Source organism: Scyliorhinus torazame, chromosome 12, assembly GCF_047496885.1.
Source record: "Scyliorhinus torazame isolate Kashiwa2021f chromosome 12, sScyTor2.1, whole genome shotgun sequence".
Taxonomy (NCBI): domain Eukaryota; kingdom Metazoa; phylum Chordata; class Chondrichthyes; order Carcharhiniformes; family Scyliorhinidae; genus Scyliorhinus; species Scyliorhinus torazame.
In genome coordinates, this window is record NC_092718.1 from 98,144,953 (window position 1) to 98,164,179 (window position 19,227).

Sequence of the window (19,227 nt, forward strand, 5' to 3'; positions counted from 1 at the left end):
TGTTGGAAATAACGGAAACCATTGTGAAACTCCCGACATAACGATTGGTCATCGGAAGGGAAGGGGTTTCTTTGTGAAGCATTCTGAACCCCAGGCACCGGAAAATCTAGATTGACCCACAGACCGACACCTTCTCCCCGAGTGCCCAGTTCCCATTCTCGGTCTCAGGTTACAGCTTCATTAAACAAATGCTTTCCCTCCGGCTGTCACTTGTTTCTGACCGATTTCTCTCAGGTTGGGAAGACCCTGAGGATCAGCGGAGGAAACATAATCGCATCAAAGAAATAAAGGAGTAAAAATCGACACGACATTTTACTTCCCAAATGATGGAAATACCCTTTACACCTTAATCTCATTGTCTGCCAATCCCATGTTTTACTCCTCTAATGAAAGAAATAGCAGTGGTCCTCACCATCAAAATAAACAACAGTTACCGTAATAACAGAAGTCTAACCATCCTGGTGAAATCCCGCTCTGTCCCACTCTCTGTTACACTCGGTGACTGATCCGCTCGTCCTGGTGGACGGAGCAGATGAGTCCAACCCTTCACCAAGCGGCAATGCTGATTTGACCGACTGCTGTTCACGCAAAATTGTCCTTTCTGTGATGTCCATTTTGAAATCTTGATAATGTTCTTTCAAATATATTACGAATAAAGTAGATTTTTACAAAATATAATTGGGAAGATATCAATCTGAATACCGGGACTGCAGATTGTTCTGCGGGGTGGGGCGGGGGGGGGGGGGGGGGGGCGGGTGCAGACACCACACTGCAGAGTTCGACGAGAGAATCCATGACAAGATTGAACTCACAGAAAAGGCGTACAAATGTGCAAAGTATGGTGCAGATCCAGGGTCCTGGGCTAATTAGAACAACAGTAAATGAAGACAAGAACACAGAAAAAATACAGCACAGAACAGGCCCTTCAGCCCACGATGTTGTGCCGAACCTTTGGCCTAGATTGAGAACGAATTCATCTATACCCCATCATTCTATGGTAATCCATGTACCTATCCAATAGCCGCTTGAAGGTCCCTCATGCTTCCGACTCAACTACTTCTACAGGCAGTGCATTCCATGCCCCCACTACTCTCTGGGTAAAGAACCTACCTCTGACATCCCCCTTATATTTTCCACCATTCACCGTAAATTTATGTCCCCTTGTAATGGTTTGTTCCACCCGGGGAAAAAGTCTCTGATTCATTTGCAAATCTGTCCGATTTTTTAGCCAAGGCAGAAATGCAGCTTCCAAGTAGTGGTAAATTATGACATCCGAGAATATCTGCAAAGTTTGAAAGCCCAGCTATGTGTGTCCTTCCCTGTTCCCGACTCAAAGTTCAACTGGATACAAGATCCCTTTGTGAGCCTTGATGTTGACATCCTCACACGCCTGGCCTCAAGGGAGCAAGGTGGCCTTATGGAACTGTCTTGTGACAGTACATAGATTACATAGAACATACAGTGCAGAAGGAGGCCATTCAACCCATTGAGTCTGCACCGGCCCACTTAAGCCCTCACTTCCACCCTATCCCCGGTAACCCAATAACCCCTCGTAACCGTTTTGGTCACTAAGGGTAATTTATCACAGCCAATCCACCTAACCTGCACGTCTTTGGACTGTGGGAGGAAACCAGAGCATCCGGAGGAAACCCACGCAGACACGGGGAGAACGTGCAGACTCGGCACAGACTGTGACCCAGCGGGGAATCGAACCTGGGACCCTGGTGCTGTGAAGCCACAGTGCTATCCACTTGTGCTACTGTGCTACCCTCTGTGCTACCATGCTGCCCTACAGTGCTATAAAGCTGGATATCTCTCAGAACTACCTGACTGACTTTTGCTTTAAAGCACCCAAAGGCAGTAAAGCTTCAGATGTCTTTTCCTACAACCTACCTTTGCAAAACTGGATTTTCAGGACTTGTCGCACTGAAGACCAAATTTGGGAATAAACTTAACATTGAACCAGATCTCCGATTAAGATTGTTATCCCTTGAACCTGGCAACCAACATTTGAAGTCTGAGAACCATCAGTCTTCTTATTAAGGGCATTATCTTTTTTCACTGGTAGGCCTACGTCAGGTAAATGTGCTGTGGCAACTGCAATGTATTTTGCGAGCGTGCATCGTAAACTATTAGAAATAGCTGTTTTTCTCTTGATATGTTACACAAGTTCAACTCTCGCCAGGCATAAGCTACATAAAAAATGTTTAAAACAGCTTGCGGACGTGGTGGTTCCCTTAAAGGAAAAAGCTGGGAACTACTTGAATAGATCAATAGAGCAGTGGCAGACATTTAAAGTGATATTTCAGAACATTCAGAATTTTTCTTTATAGTCGGAATACATTTCTGGGAAAGACCCACTATCTATGGTTAATTAACATTATGGAAAACATCACACTTAAGGAAAATCAAATAACAGCACAAATGTGAGTGGCAGATCAAATGCTTAGTCGGAATATTAAAAACACCCAGCAGAAACTGACTAAAAGGTTAATCAGGAGAAAGATTAGAGGACAAGAGGATGCTAGCTAAAAATGTATCAATGGATAGCAAGAGTTTCTACAGATATTTAAAAATGGAAATAACTTGTTCCTTTATAGTGACAATGGGGATTAATAGCAGATAATAAGGAAATGGCAGTTGAAATGAACATTATTTTGCTTCTGACTTCACTATACAGGATACAGAAAGCATTCCAGTAATAGTGGTAAATCAGGAAGTGGAAGGGAGACTGTGAAATTACAACCACCAGAGACCTTACTGCGCAAACTGAAAAAATAAGCAGTACTGTGAAGAGAAATAGGGTGAGATATTGTCACCAACACCTCACCCCCCCCCCCCCCTCCGTGGGGGAGGTGTCCCTGCTTTTATTTCAGGTGAGTTTCTCACTGTTGCCACTCCTCGAGAACAGAAGTCGTGAAAAGGGCCAAGGTCTCGCTCATAGACGTCATTACGCTATGCGGCGTCATCGCGCAACTGGAAGGGGCAGAGATTCACAGGAAGCGGCCCTTCGGCCCATCTACAAAGACCTGCCACTTACCCAGGACATGCAGAGTGAGGGTTGCTGATGCATCACTGCCGACTTCATTCAACATTTTAACAGAGTAATCTCCACTGTCCGAAACTCTCACTGACTTCAGCAGGAGTGATCCGTTCGGCAGGAAGAACTCAGCCCGTTCTCCGTAATTATTTTTGAAATCAATTGTTGCTCTGATCCACACGACAACATCTGTGTTCTTGAATGCCCAGCTCCCACTCCTCGCCGCAGCTGACGGCTTCAATGAGAAAAACGCGTTTCCTCCTTCGGTCACATTAATCCGTCTGTTTTCTGTCAGGATGGTAAAACCCTGGGGCTGAGCTGAGAAAGAAAATCACAATGAGAGAAGCGCTCACATTCAACACAACAGAGACTTTTCTCAAGTGACAAAAACAACATCCCCTGATTCACTGTGACAGTCTCTTACTGTCTAGTTTCTCCAATCACTAAAATAAATGAGATGAGGCAGCACGGTAGCACAAGTGATTAGCACTGTGACTTCACAGCGCCAGGGTCCCAGGTTCGAATCCCTGCTGGGTCACTTTCTGTGAGGGATTATTGGGTTACGGGATAGGATGGGAGTGAAGGCTTAAGTGGGTCGGTGCAGACTCGATGGGCCGAATGGCCTCCTTCTGCACTGTATGTTCTATGTGCTATGAGGTGAATGTAAATTGTTGTTCTTCTGTTCTGTTAAGTGGCACTTTGCTATTTGAAGGATGATTGAAAACCACATCTCTATGTACTCATTAAATTTAACTCGGTAGATTCAGTAGACTCCGGTACCATGTTATATTACCTCTGGTAGCACGGTATATTACTGAGTTTAAGTAATATATGTCGTTACTAACTGTAGATGACGTTGAAGGACACTCGAGTCTTCAAAGTAAACTGAAAGAATTTATTAAATAACGATAAAACTAATAAATGAGATTAACACTCCACTGAACAATAGCAATGAAGTATAAATAACTGTACAAACTGTATCTAAGCTACACGTGGTGTCTAGGCTGAGATCCTCTCTGCTACACTGCTGTTATCTGATATCTCCAGCATGGAAAGAGAGTTGAAAAAGCTAGAGTATCTTGGCACTCAGTTATATCGTGGACCTCGTAATGCACTCTAATGGTAGTGTTACAGCTAGGTGTTGTGATTAATCCTTTAGTTACACTTATGTCCACATATCATTACAGGAGTCACACTCAACACAAGAGACTTTTCTAAAGTAACAATAACAATATCCCTTGATTCTCTCTGACTGTCTAGTTTCTCCAATCACTAAAAGAAATGAGATGAGGTGAATGTAAATTGTTGTTCTTCTGTTCTGTTAAGTGGCAGTTTGCTATTTGAAGGATGATTGAAAACCACATCGGGCAGAAATTCTTCCTGAGCTGGGAGCACAAATCGGGGGCGATCACATTGGCCGCTCTCTATCGCCCAAGCGAATATTCAATTCCTTGACGGCAGAATGTGGGACAGGGCGCAGAACAGGGGACAGATGCAAAATTCCAGTCAGACAAAAACTCGACTCTACTACCACTAAAGACGTAACGCCTGTCCATTGCGTTGAATCACAGACGTTTAGGGTGTTCACTGCCACTGAAAGCATCTCACATTTGAGGGCAGGTGCAACATGAGTTTACCAGAGCAACTGACACGACTGTTGGAAATGACGGGCACCATTGTGAAACCCCTGATGTGAAAATCGGTCATCGGAATGGAAGGAGTTTCTCTGAGGAAAATGCTGAATCCCAGGCCTGTCCCTCACACTCATCACACATTATGCTCCCCATCTCACCCCGACCAAATCCCGTCCCCATCCCAAACATCTGACCTTCCTGTAAGCAGCAGGCTAATGGGAAACAGCAAACCACAGGGAAGAAACTGGATACAGGGCGAAGCCTCCATCTACGCTCAAAGTGTGAGAGCAACATTGGGATCTCAGCGCTTGATAGGCGATGATCAGCCCGGTGTTTATGTCCATTCCCTGTATTTAATCGTCATCGGATAATCATACTAACCCACTGACCGACACTTTCTCCCCAAGTGCCCAGTTCCCATTCTCCATCTCAGTTACGGCTTACGTTTTGCTAAAAAAAAAAGCTTTCTCCCCGACTGTCACGTGTATCTGATTTATTTTATCAGAATCGTAAAACTCAGATTTAGTTGACGATAGCTAATCATGTCGAAGAAATAAATGAGACAGTCAAACTCGACATGAAACTTTATTTTCTCAACTGATAGTAATACCCTTTATATATTAATCTACTTGTCTGTCACTCGCTTGTCTTCCTCCTCTAATCAATCAAATAAATGATAATGATCCTCACCTTAAATTATTAATAAGCAAACAGCTCCCACAGTTAACAGCAGTCTCACCATTTTGAGAAAATCTCTCTGCAACTCTCTGTGTTACACTCGGTTACTGATCCGCTCTTCCTGGTGCACGGAGCAGATCAGTCCAACCCATTCCTCAAGCGGCAATGCTGATTGGACCGACTGCTGTTCACTGAACATTACACTTTCTGTGTTAACCAGAAGACATCTTAAGCTACCATCATCTCAATACAAGATGACTGGTCAGGTACACACTCCGCTCTGAACACAGGTTAGTGGGCGGGATTCTCCATTGGCCAACGCTGAAATCGGGAAATGCGATGGTGTAGAGAATCGCTTCCGATGCCAAAAGCGCGACAGGTGGACTGCAAATCGCAATTCTCCATCTCCTCAACTGCGGCGTCAATGCATTCCAGAACGCACGTACAGTAAACACCATTTGCATGTCATTAGCGTGCTGGGCCCGGCATTCTCTGGGGCCTCGCGATTCTCCACCTCTGATGGGCTGAGTTCCCGATGGTGCGGTTCACTTGTGCTTATAAAAATCGTGAAACCAGCATCGTGGCTGATGAGGGAGTGAGAGGAGGTAGGATCCGAAGAGAAGTGACTGCGGTCTGCCAGCCTGGACACTGGCCATGCTGACTGGGGTGGGGGGATGCCTGTCAGCACCGGGGGAGGGTGGGACAGGGGAAATAGGCTGAGTGGCCGGGGTAACCCACCCCCCCCCCCCTCAATAGGACTGGGGCGGTGTCCAGGCATGGATCACCATTATGGTGGTCATCTTGCTGCGCACCCACTGACCAGCCACCTTGGCCCCTGGTTCTGCAGAGTGACACCGGCCGTATGAGTGCCCCTATGCCCGCCCACCCACGCACATCACTCCCTCGCCCGAACCCTCCACACCCTGCCGCCATCCACCGGGGTTCCACCCTGGGCAACAAACACAGTATCGCCTGGTGAGAGCAGGGCCAGCCAATGATAACCCTGGCAGCAAGGATGGGTGCCAAGCACCATGGGTGCAGGGATTGGGTGGAAGGAATATGTGAGGGCAGAACCTGCAGTGCCAAATGGGGCCACCATGTAGACCATTGGACCTGGTTGAGCACAGGGAGATGCACCATGATAACATGGTAGTGTGGTGCTGCACTGTTCTGCCCATTTCACACCAGATGCACCAGGAACAGGAGGGGGGTGGTGGGAATTCGAGATGCTGCTGTGTTCTGGCACATCACCTGCAGGAGTCACCGACATGGATCTCATCACCTTCTCCTCCCTCGGGGTGCCCGATGGCCCCGGTGCTACTCCATGGGATGGGGGTGTGAACTGAGTTATTCCCTTAGACTTCCCTGCCACCTGGCGTTGCCAGTCTTGGAGGCCCGGCCTGGCCTGAAAAGAATCTGAACGCTCGCGGCCCTGGAGCACAGGGAGTGGACCTTCGCCATCTGGGACTGCAACACATCATGCTGCCATTCTGCACCACTTTCTGGGTTTGTGTCACATCAGCCAGTGACTGTGCCACGTCCCTCTGGGACTGGGCCCCTCCCTCTGTGTCTGCCCCACATTTTTTTTTTAATTAACAATTTTATTGAGACATTTTGGCATAGCAAACAGCAGCAGTACAAAACAGTGTGCAAAGAACAATAAACATAGTGCAAAAACCGGCTCCCATTCCACAAGGACCCACCTAATTAACCCCTAATCTACGTTACCTTAACCCCCCCTCTCCCCCCCCCAACTGACGATAGATTTTCCGCGAAGACGTTGATAAATGGTTGCCTCCTCCGGGCGAAGCCAACAGTGACCCTCTCAGAGCAAACTTAATTTTCTGCAGACCGAGAAAGTTTGCCATGTCCGATAGCCAGGCCTCCGACTTCAGGGGCTGTGAGTCCCTCCATGCTAGCAGTATTCATCGCCGAGCTACCATGGAAACAAAGTCCAGAACCGTCTCCTGGACTCCCGGGTCCTCCAAAACCCCCAATATTGCCACCTATGGACTCATCGCCACTCTTGTAGTGTCCGCGAATCTATGCCAGTACCCCCTGAGTTTTGGACAAGCCCAGAACATGTGGACATTGTTCGCTGGTCCTCCCGCACATCTGGCGTACCTGTCCTCCAATCCAAAGAATTTACTCATCCGGAACACTGTCATGTGGGCCCGGTCGACAACCTTGAATTCGATCAGGCTGAGCCTGGCGCATATTGCAGTTGCGTTTACCCTACTCAACGCCTCCACCCATATGCCCTCTTCTTTCTCGTCTCCGAGCTCCTCTTCCCACTTAAGCTTCAGCTCCTCGGTCTGTGTCTCCTCTGCTCCCATAAAGTCTTTATATATAGCCGAGACCCTCCCCTCCCCCACTCATCCACTGGACACTACCCTGTCCTGGATCCCTCTAAGTGGCAGGCGTGGGAAGGATGGAATGTGTCTGCGTAGAAAGTCCCGCACCTGCAAGTACCTGAAATCATTCCATTTAGCCAGACCAAATTTCTCCTCCAGCGCCTTTATGCTCGGGAAGGTTCCTTCTAAGATCATATCCCCCATCCTCTCAATCCCAGCCCTCCGCCATATTCAGAACCCACCATCCATATTCACTGGGGCAAATCGGTGTTTATCACAAATTGGGGACCAAACCGATGCTTTCACTTCTCCCATGTGCCTCCTCCATTGGCCCCAGATCCGCAAAGCCGCCACTACAAAAGGGCTGGTAGAGTACCGTGCCGGCGGGAGCGGCAGGGACGCCGTAACCAGGGCTGCCAAACTGGTGCCCCTGCGCAAAGCGGTCTCCATCCACCCCCAAACCGACCCCGCACCCACCATCCACTTCCTTTTCATAGCTATGTTGGCTGCCCAGTAGTAATTACTAAAATCTGGCAGCGCCAGCCCCCCTTCCCCTCTGTTCCCCTCGAGCATCACCTTCTTCACCCGTGGGGAGTTTCCCGCCCACACAAATCCCAAAATCATTTTATTGACCCTCTTAAAAAAGGACCTCGGAATGAAAATGGGGACACACTGGAATACGAACAGGAATCTCGGGAGGATCGTCGTTTTCACCGTCTGCACTCTCCCCGCTAGTGACAGTGGGAGCACATCCCATCTCCGAAACCCGACCCTCATTTGCTCCACCAACCGGGATAAGTTCAACTTGTGCAACAAACCTCAGTCCGTGCCACCTGTATCCCTAAGTACCTGAAACTATCCCCCCCCCCCCTTCCAGCCTCTTGAAGCTCTCAGAGCAATTGCCAGCGGCTCTATGACTAGCGCAAACAGCAGGGGAAGAGGGGGCCTTGTCCCTCAGTGTCCCTGCCTTGTCCCTCAGTGCAGTCTAAAACAGTCAAACGTCATCCTATTCGTCTTTACACCATCCTCCGGAGCCTGGTACAGCAGTCTAACCCAGTCGATAAAGCCCTCCCCGAACCCAAATCGTCCCAGCACCTCCCATAAATAGTCCCACTCAACCCGGTCAAAAGCCTTTTCAGCATCCATTGCCACGACTACCTCTACCTCCCTACTCTCCGGGGGCATCATAATCACATTCAGCAGCCTTCTTAGATTGGCCACCAGCTGCCTGCCCTTGGCGAACCCGGTTTGGTCTTCCATAATAACGTCCGGCACACAGTCCTCAATCCGAGAAGCCAAAAGCTTGGCCTGTAATTTTGCATCTACATTGAGCAGAGAGATCGGCCTATAGGACCCACATGCCTCTGTGTCTTTGTCCCGTTTCAGTATCAGGGAGATGGTGGCCTGTGACATCGTCAGGAGTAAAACCCTTCTGTCTCTTGCCTCATTAAAAACCCTGACCAGCACCAGCCCACTATCTCGGAGAACTATTTATGGAACTCCACCGGATACCCGTCCGGCCCTGGGGCTTTACCCGATTGCATGGCCCTCAAGCCCCCCAATATTTCTTTGGCCCTAATTGGGGACCCCAGCCCATCTCCCAATCTCCTACCCACTTTTGGGAAGGTCAGTCCATCCAAAAAGCACCTCATCCCCTCCGGCCTCGTGGGGGGTTCCGTGGTATGAAGCTTACTGTAGATGTCCCTAAACGCCTTGTTCAGTCGTGCCGGGTCCCCTACCAAGTTTCCCTCCCCGTCAACTACCTTCCTCTTTCCCTGGCCGCCTCCCTTTTCCTCAGTTGCTTTGCAAGCATTCTACTGGCTTTCTCCCTATGCTCATAAATCGCACCCCTCACCTTCCTAAGCTAATCCACAGCCTTGCCTGTGGACAACACCCCAAACTCAGTCTGTAGGCTCCGTCGTTCCCTTAATAGCTCTGCCCTCGGGGTCTCCGTATACCTCCTGTCTATCTGTAAGATCTCCTTTACCAATCGGTCCGTTTCTGCCCTGTCTGTCCTGTCCCTATGAGCTCGAATCAAAATCAGCTCCCCTCTCACCACTGCCTTCAGCGCCTCCCAGAGCACCGCAGCTGAGACTTCTTCTGTGTCATTGACCTGCAGGTAGTTTTGCATGCATTTCCTCATCTTCTCACACACCGCCTCGTCCGCCAACAGTCCAACCTCTAACCTCCATGTGGGCGCTGAAAGCTTTCCTGACAAAGCTGCAGATCAACTCGATGTGGAACATGGTCCGAAATAGTGATCGCTGAATATTCTGCGTCCGTCACCCCCACCAGCAAATCCCTGCTCATGACGAAAAAATGAATTCGGGAATACACCTTATGAACATGTGAATAGAATGAAAACTCCTTCCCCGTCGACCGACTAACCCTCCGTGGCTCAACCACCGCAGCCCCCCCCCCCCCCCCCCCCCGCCCAATTTGCTCCATGAGCCCCCTCAGTTCCTTTCCCATTGCCGGCACCCTAACCGTTTTTGAACATGACCGGTCCAAGCCGAGGTCAAGCACTGTGTTAAAATCACCTCCCATAATCAGCTTGTGCGAGTCCAGGTCAGGTATCTTCCCCAGCAGTCTCTTCATAAAATCTACATCATCCCAATTTGGGGCATATACATTGACCAAGACTACCCTCACCCCCTTGAGCTTGCCACTAACCATGACAAATCTACCTCCCCTATCCGAAATTGGACTACCCACCTCAAATTGCACCCGTTTGTCAACCACAATCGCGACCCCTCTGGTCTTAGTATCCATCCCCGAATGGAAGACCTGGCAAATCCAACCCTTCCTTAATCTGACCTGGTCAGCTACTTTCAGATGAGTCTCCTGTAGCATAATTACATCCACCTTTAGCGCCCTCAGATGCGCGAACACACGTGCCCTCTTTACCGACCCGTTGAACCCTCTAACGTTCCAGGTGATCAGCCTGGTTGGGGGGCATAATGCCCCCCTCGCCGATCAACAATCTCCTTTCTTGGGCCCGCCCCCTGCCCATGTGTCATGCCTCCCCCGGCCCGCCTCCTGGCAGCCCCCACCTCCGACCTCTTCAATGTTACTGAACCCAAGTCCCTCCCTCGTCAGCAGACCAACTACCACCCTTCCCCCCCTAGCAACAACACCCTGTAATCTAACCCCTGCCATTATCTAACTATATGCACACCCCCCACCTGGCTTCCATAGACCAGCTCATCCAGCTAGCCTGGTGGCTCTTGTCTCCGGCGCCAACAAGTCTCCCACCTATTGTTCCCACTGTCCCATCTGCCCCGCCCATCGATACCACTTCCCTAAACTAGCCATCCTCGAGCAATTGCTCTGAAGGAAAAAAAGCCAAAGAACAAAGAAAACCCCGACAATAGTGCAATTCAAGTAATACAAAGTAAGTAATAGGCACATCCAACCACCCCCCTCGGAACACAAAAAGCCCCCAGAACCAAATAACTTATCCTCCCTGTTCTCCAACAAAACCTTGAATACAGAAGAGAAAAAGAAACAAGTAAAACATATTAACATCACTCAATAACTTAAGTCCAAAAGTCCTCAGTTTGGCACCAGCCCTTCTCTCTTGGCAAAGTCCATCGTGTACTCGGGCTCCTCAAAATAATGGTGCTGTCCATCGTGCATGACGCAAAGACACGCCGGGTATAGCAGGTGTCTGGGCCACGTTGACCAGCACCTGGGCAATGCCGCCGATGCTCCGAGCCATGGTTTGCTGTGAATGGGCCACTCTCAAGAGCACTGCTGCAATTTCCAGGTGGCTCTGGGATATGGTTGCGTGTGAGGCTGCAACCCTGTGCTGGGCCTCAGTGAGTGCCTGCGCTGAGTGCCTCAGGCCTTGGACATGCTGATCCATAGCCGAATCATCGGCATCAATACCTCCACTGCGGACACCACCTGTGCGCTGTTAGCCTGGGTGGCACACATTGTCGGCTGCACGTGGTTGGACTCCTCCAACTGCACCTGCAGGTACTGGATGCTCGCCGACAACACCTCATGTAGGCCCTGGCTCTGCACTGCATCTCCACAATCGATGGGACTGTCTATTCCAGATGCCCGAAACCCATCTGGATGGCAGCTAGTTCCTGAGGTTGGCCCACCCTCCAATCGTCCGCCCCTTTGGGTGTTCCTACCTCCACCTCGTGTACTGGAGAAGCTGTGTGGTGCGCAACAGAGTGTCCCAGGAGCCTCTTCACTAAAGTGCTCAACCATGGTGGAGGGTGTTGGAGACAGCTAGAGTCTGTGAGTCATAGAGGTTTACAGCATAAAAACAGGCCCTTCGGCCCAACTTGCCCATGCTACCCAGATTTTACCACTAAACTAGTCCCAATTGCCCACATTTGGCTCATATCCCCCGATACCCATCTTTCCTATATAACTGTCGAAATATTTTTAATCAGAGAAAATTGTACCCGCCTCTACTACTGCCTCTGGTAGCTCATTCCAGACACTCACCACCTTCAGGCTTGATGACAATAGAACTGAATGTGGGACAGAGCGCAGAACAGGGGGCAGATGTGGAATTAAAGTCCGAGATCCACTTTGATTCCCAAACTTTTCAAATAACGCCTGCACATTGTAGGGTCACTGATATATTCATGGTGTTCACTGCTACAGGAAAGAAGCCGGTTATTTTTAGATTAGCAACAAATTGAGTTTGCCAGTGTAACGAACACGACTGTTGGAAATAACGGAAACCATTGTGAAACTCCCGACATAACGATTGGTCATCGGAATGGAAGGGGTTTCTTTGAGAAGCATTCTGAACCCCAGGCACCGGAAAATCTAGATTGACCCACAGACCGACACCGTCTCCCCGAGTGCCCAGTTCCCATTCTCGGTCTCAGGTTACATCTTCATTTAACAAATGCTTTCCCTCCGGCTGTCACTTGTTTCTGACCGATTTCTCTCAGGTTGGGAAGACCCTGAGGATCAGCGGAGGAAACATAATCGCATCAAAGAAATAAAGGAGTCAAAATAGACACATTTTACTTCCCAAATGATAGTAATACCCTTTACACCTTAATCTCATTGTCTGCCAATCCCATGTTTTACTCCTCTAATGAAAGAAATAGCAGTGGTCCTCACCATCAAAATAAACAACAGTTACCGTAATAACAGCAGTCTAACCATCCTGGTGAAATCCCGCTCTGCCCCACTCTCTGTTACACTCGGTGACTGATCCGCTCGTCCTGGTGGACGGAGCAGATGAGTCCAACCCTTCACCAAGCGGCAATGCTGATTTGACCGACTGCTGTTCACGCAACATTGTCCTTTCTGTGATGTCCATTTTGAAATCTTTATAATGTTCTTTCAAATATATTACGAATAAAGTAGATTTTTACAAAATATAATTGGGAAGATATCGATCTGAATACCGGGACTGCAGATTGTTCTGGGGGCTGGGGGGGGAGGGGGATGGAGGGGTGCAGACACCACATAGCAAATAAACTGCAGAGTTCGACTCGAGAATCCATGACAAGATTGAACTAACAGAAAAGGCGTACAAATGTGCAAAGTATGGTGCAGATCCAGGGTCCTGGGCTAATTGTAACAAAAGTAAATGAAGACAAGAACAAAATAAGCAGCACTGTAAAAAGAAATAGTGTGAGATATGATCACCAACACCTCATCCCCCCTCCCCCCCCTCCCCCCCGTGGGGGAGGTGTCCCTGCTTTTATTTCAGGTGAGTTTCTCACTTTTGCCACTCCTCGAGAACAGAAGTCGTGAAAAGGGCCAAGGTCTCGCTCATAGACGTCATTACGCTGTGCGGCGTCATCGCGCACTGGAAGGGGCAGAGATTCACAGGATAGAAGCGGCCCTTCGGCCCATCCACAAAGACCTGCCACTTACCCAGGACATGCAGAGTGAGGGTTGCTGATGCATCACTGCCGACTTCATTCAACATTTTAACAGAGTAATCTCCACTGTCCGAAACTCTCACTGACTTCAACAGGAGTGATCCGTTCGGCAGGAAGAACTCAGCCCGTTCTCCGTAATTATTTACGAAATAAATTGTTGCTTGGACCCACAGGACAACATCTGTGTTCTTGAATGCCCAGCTCACAAACATCACCGCAGCTGACGGCTTCAATGAGAAAAACGCGTTTCCTCCTTCGGTCACATTAATCCGTCTGTTTTCTGTCAGGATGGTAAAACCCTGGGGCTGAGCTGAGAAAGAAAATCACAATGAGAGAAGCGCTCACATTCAACACAACAGAGACTTTTCTCAAGTGACAATAACAACATCCCCTGATTCACTGTGACAGTCTCTTACTGTCTAGTTTCTCCAATCACTAAAAGAAATGAGATGAGGCAGCACGGTAGCACAAGTGATCAGCACTGTGACTTCACAGCGCCAGGGTCCCAGGTTCGAATCCCCTGTCTGTGAGGGGTTATTGGGTAACGGGGATAGGGTGGAAGTGAGGGCTTAAGTGGGTCGGTGCAGACTCGATGGGCCGAATGGCCTCCTTCTGCACTGTATGTTCTATGTCCTATGAGGTGAATGTAAATTGTTGTTCTTCATTTCTGTTAAGTGGTACTTTGCTATTTGAAGGATGATTGAAAACCACATCTTTATGTACTCATTAAACTTAACTCAGTAGATTCAGTAGACTCCGGTACCATGTTATATTACCTCTGGTCGCATATTATATTACTGAGTTTAAGTAATATATGTTGTTACTAACAGTAGATGATGTTGAAGGACACTCGAGTCTTAAAAGTAAACTGAAATAATTTATTATATAACGATAAAACGAATAAATGCGTTGGACACTCCACTGAACTATAGCAATGCAGTAAGGATAAATAACTGTACAAACTGTATCTAAGCTACATGTGGTGTCTAGGCTGAGATCCTCTCTGCTACACTGCTGTTTTCTGATATCTCCAGCATGGAAAGAGAGCTGAAAAAGAGCTAGAGCTTCTTGGCACTCAGTTGCATAGTGGACCTCGTAATGCCCTCTAATGGTAGTGTTACAGCTAGGTGTTGTGATTAATCCTTTAGTTACACATATGTCCACATATCATTACAGGAGTCACACTCAACACAACAGTGACTTTTCTAAAGTAACAATAACAATATCCCTTGATTCCCTCTGACTGTCTCTTACTGTCCAATTTCTCCAATCACTAAAAGAAATGAGATGAGGTGAATGTAAATTGTTGTTCTTCTGTTCTGTTAAGAGGCACTTTGCTATTTGAAGGATGATTGAAAACCACATCGGGCAGAAATTCTTCTTGAGCTGGGAGCACAAATCGGGTGCGATCACATTGGCCGCTCTCTATCGCCCAAGCGAATATTCAATTCCTTGACGGCAGAATGTGGGACAGGGCGCAGAACAGGGGATAGATGTGAAATTCCAGTCAGACAAAAACTCTTGACACTAAAGACGTAACGCCTGTCCATTGCGTTGAATCACAGACGTTTTGGGTGTTCACTGCCACTGAAAGCATCTCACATTTGAGGGCAGGTGCAACATGAGTTTACCAGAGCAACTGACACGACTGTTGGAAATGACGGGCACCATTGTGAAACCCCTGATGTGAAAATCGGTCATCGGAATGGAAGGAGTTTCTCTGAGAAAATTGCTGAATGCCAGCCCTGTTCCTCACACTCCGATCACACATTATGCTCCCCATCTCACCCCGACCAAATGTCCCGTCCCCATCCCAAACATCTGACCTTCCTGTAAGCAGCAGGCTAATGGGAAACAGCAAACCACAGGGAAGAAACTGGAAGCCTCCATCTACGCTCAAAGTGTGACAGCAACATTGGGATCTCAGCGCTTGATGGGCGATGATCAGCCCGGTGTTTATGTCCATTCCCTGTATTTAATCGTCATCGGAATAATCACACTAACCCACTGACCGACACTTTCTCCCCAAATGCCCAGTTCCCATTCTCCGCTTCAGTTTACGGCTTAAGTTTTGCTCAAAAAAACTTTCTCCCCGACTGTCGCATGTATCTGACCTATTTTATCGGCATCAAGCTGATCATGTCAAAGAAATTAGTAAAGCAGCCGAACTCGACATGACATTTTATTTTCTCAGCTGATAGTAATACACTTCATATATTAGAACATACAGTGCAAAAGGATGCCATTCGGCCCATCGAGTCTGCATCGACCCAATTAAGCCACTTAGATGTTAATCTAATTGTCTGTCAATCCCTTATTGTCTTCCTCCTCTAATCATTCAAATAAATGATAATGATCCTCACCTTCAATTATTAATAAGCAAACAGCTCCCGCAGTTAACAGCAGTCTCACCATTCTGAGAAAATCTCTCTGCAACTCTCTGTGTTGCACTCGATTACTGATCCGCTCTTCCTGATGCACGGAGCAGATCAGTCCAACCCATTCCTCAAGCGGCAATGCTGATTGGACCGACTGCTATTCACTGAACATTACACTTTCTGTGTTGGCCGTTTTGAAATGTCAGCAATGTTCTTTTAAATATTTGTAAAGTATATTTTTGCAAAATAAAATTAGGAAGGAAATACCGGGACCGCAGGTTGCTCGGGGGGAAACAAGCACCAGGAAGCAAATAAACTGTAATGTTCGATAACAAAATATGTGACAATATGAAATTAATATACAGGACAGACAAATGTGCAAAGTATGGTATCGATCCAGGGTTGTGGACAAGTTGTCAAGTGCAGCAAAGGAAGACAAAAACGACAGTGTTACCATCGCACTTGTTTTAACTGGACGGGAAGATCCCAAATGGCTTAAAATATGGTAACTTCTATTTTTTCAAAATAAAATGTGGAGCAGCATTATCACAGAACCGCTAATTAATGTTAACAGCAAAAACATAAAACATTTATTCAACTGTCTCTACGGTGTCTGCACGTTCCCACCGTGTGTGCGTGGGTTACCTCCGGGTGCTCCGGTTTCCTCCCACAGTCTAAAGATGTGCAAGTTCGGTGGATTGGTCATGATAAATTGTTCCTGCTGTCTAAAAAGTTTAGGTGGGGTTACTGAGTACGGGGATAGGGTGGAGGCATGGGCTTCAGTTGGGTGCTCTTTCCAAGGGCCGGTGCAGACTCGATAGGCTGAATGGCCTCCTTCTGCACTGTAAATTCTATGATTCTCTGATATATACACGCTGACTCTGATTGATCCTGTCACTGCTTTCTAAATGTTCCGCTATAAAGCTGTTGAGAATGGATTCAAACACTTCCACCACTGCCGATGTTAGGCTTACTGGCCTATAATTCCCTGTTTTTTCTCTACCTCCTTTTTGAATATTGCAGTGACATTAGCTACCCTCCAATCTACTGTTTGAGAGTCTCTCGAATCCCTCAAGATCACCACCAATGCATCCACTATTTCCACGGCCACCTTCAGCACTCTGGGATGCAGATTATCAGGCTCTGTGAATTTATCCGCGTTCAATCCCATCAATTTTTCTAGCACCATTTCTCTACTAAGCCTCTGAGCCTGCCTGAGTCTTGGCTTGTCCATTTTACCCAAGGCATTACGAGTTTCTCTGTATCTAGTTGTAAGTGGCCATCCCAGATGGTGACAACATCAAGATAAACTCTGAGTGTCAGTCTTTATGTTCCTTGCAAGCTTCATTGTATTTTCCCCTTAATCAATCCCTTGGTCCTTCTTTGTTGAATTCTAAACTGCTCCTAATCTTCAGACCTATTATTTTTCTTGGCCAATCTTCCTTGGCTTCTTCCTTGTATCAGATACTATTTTTAATTTCTTTAGTTAGCTATGGATTGGCCCTCTTCCCCATTTTGCTTTTGTGCCAGACAGGAATGAACAGTTGCTGTAGTTCCCCCATGCGTTCCTTGAATGTTTGCCATTGCCTATCCAATGTCATCCCTTTAAGTAACGCTCCCCAATTTATCAAGGCCAACTCACACCTCATTTCTTCATATTTTCCTTTATTAAGATTCAGCACCCTAGTCTCTGAATCAACTGCTTCACTCTCCGTCTTGATAAAAAATTCCATCATGTTATGGTCGCTCATCCCTAAGGGGTCTCGCACAGCCAGATTGGCAATGACTCCCTTCTCATTACACAGTACCCAGCCTAAGATGGCCTGCTCTCTAGTTGGTTCCTCCACATATTGGCCAAGAAAAAGATCCCATATACAATCCAGGAAAAACTCCTCTACAGCATTGTGGCTAATTTGATTTGCCCAATCTATGTGAAGGTTAAAATTACCCATGATCACCGCTATTCCCTTATTACAAGCATCTCTAATTTTGTGTTTAATGCCATTCCCAGCATCACCACTGCAGTTTTGAGGTCTATATATGACACACATTAATGTTTTTTGCCCCTTGGTATTTCTCAACTCTACCCACACAGACTCCACATTGTCAGAGCTAATATCCTTTCTCACTGTTGTGTTAATTTCCTCTTTAACCAGAAGTGCCACACCACCACCTTTTCTTTTATGCCTGTCCTTCCTAAATACTGAATACACTGGGGCATTCAGTTCCCATCCTCCGTAATTCCAATTATATCGTACCCATTTATCGTACCCATTTATATCTATCTGCACAATTAGTTCATCCACTTTTTTTGCAAATGCTCTGTGCATTAAGGCACAGAGCCTTTAAGTTTGTCTCTTTTACATTGTTTGTCTTGCTCCCAATATTTTTCCCGCTTGCCCTGTTTGAATTTTGCCCTTGGTTTCTTCACCTATCACTTTTCTTATTCCCTTTTCTACCTTTTGTTTTTGTCCTTGCTCCCTCTTTCTCGGACTCCTTCCATAGGTTCCCCCCCACTCCACCACCCCTCCCCCCCCCCGCCCCCCGGCATATTAGTTCTGCGCCATCTGTTCTGCCCACTCACCACCAGATGCACCAGTGACAAGAAGGTGAGGGTGGAGGGGAGTCCGAGGTGCTGCGGAGTTCTGGCACCTCCCCTGCGGGAGTCACCGGTATGGATTCCATCACCTCCCCCTCCCTCGGGGTGCCCGATGACCCCGGGTGCTCCATGGGATGGGGGTATGAGTAGTGCTATCCCCCGAGGCTCCTCTGCCATCTGCTGCTACCAGTCCTGGCGGCCCGTTCTGGTCGTGACCATGCTCGCGGCCACGGAGCACAGGGAGTGGACCATCCGCATCTGGGATTGCGCCACATCACGCTACGACTGTGCCACCACCTTCAAGGCTTGTGTCATATCAGCCAGTAACTGCACCATCTCCCTCTGCGACTGGCCCACCTTCCTCTTTGTCTGCGCCACATTGAACAGCACCAGGGCAATGCCACTGACGTTCCCAGCCATGGCCTGCTGTGACTAGGCCACACGCAGGAGCACCACTGCAATTGCCAGGTGGCTCTGGGACACGGTCGCCAGTGAGGCGGCAACCCTGTCCTGGGCCTCAGTGAGCTCCTGCAGAGTGCCCCAGGCCTTGGACATGCTGATCCATAGCCGAATCATCACCATCAATGCCTCCACCACGGAATCTACCTAAGCGATGTAGGCCTGGGTGGCATATTTTGTCGGCACCACCTCCTTTGACTCCTCCAACAACA

At 48.0% G+C, this 19,227-nt stretch overlaps 1 protein-coding gene across 2 annotated transcripts in view; it reads right to left on the reverse strand.

Moving 5' to 3' along the window:
* Positions 1-19,227, reverse strand: part of LOC140386589 (pregnancy-specific glycoprotein 22-like) — a 183,231-nt gene that overhangs the window by 80,236 nt on the left and 83,768 nt on the right. Inside the window, exons 1-3 of one of the 2 annotated variants that reach the window (XM_072469045.1) lie at positions 15,943-16,020; positions 13,572-13,889; positions 3,041-3,358 (exon numbers count right to left, since the gene is read on the reverse strand). In XM_072469045.1, coding sequence (XP_072325146.1) covers positions 3,041-3,358; positions 13,572-13,889; positions 15,943-15,994 — 688 coding nt within the window. In that variant the 5' untranslated portion in view covers positions 15,995-16,020. Of the gene's footprint in view, positions 1-3,040; positions 3,359-13,571; positions 13,890-15,942; positions 16,021-19,227 lie in introns of those variants that run through there. The other variant, XM_072469046.1, reaches the window with a different exon arrangement.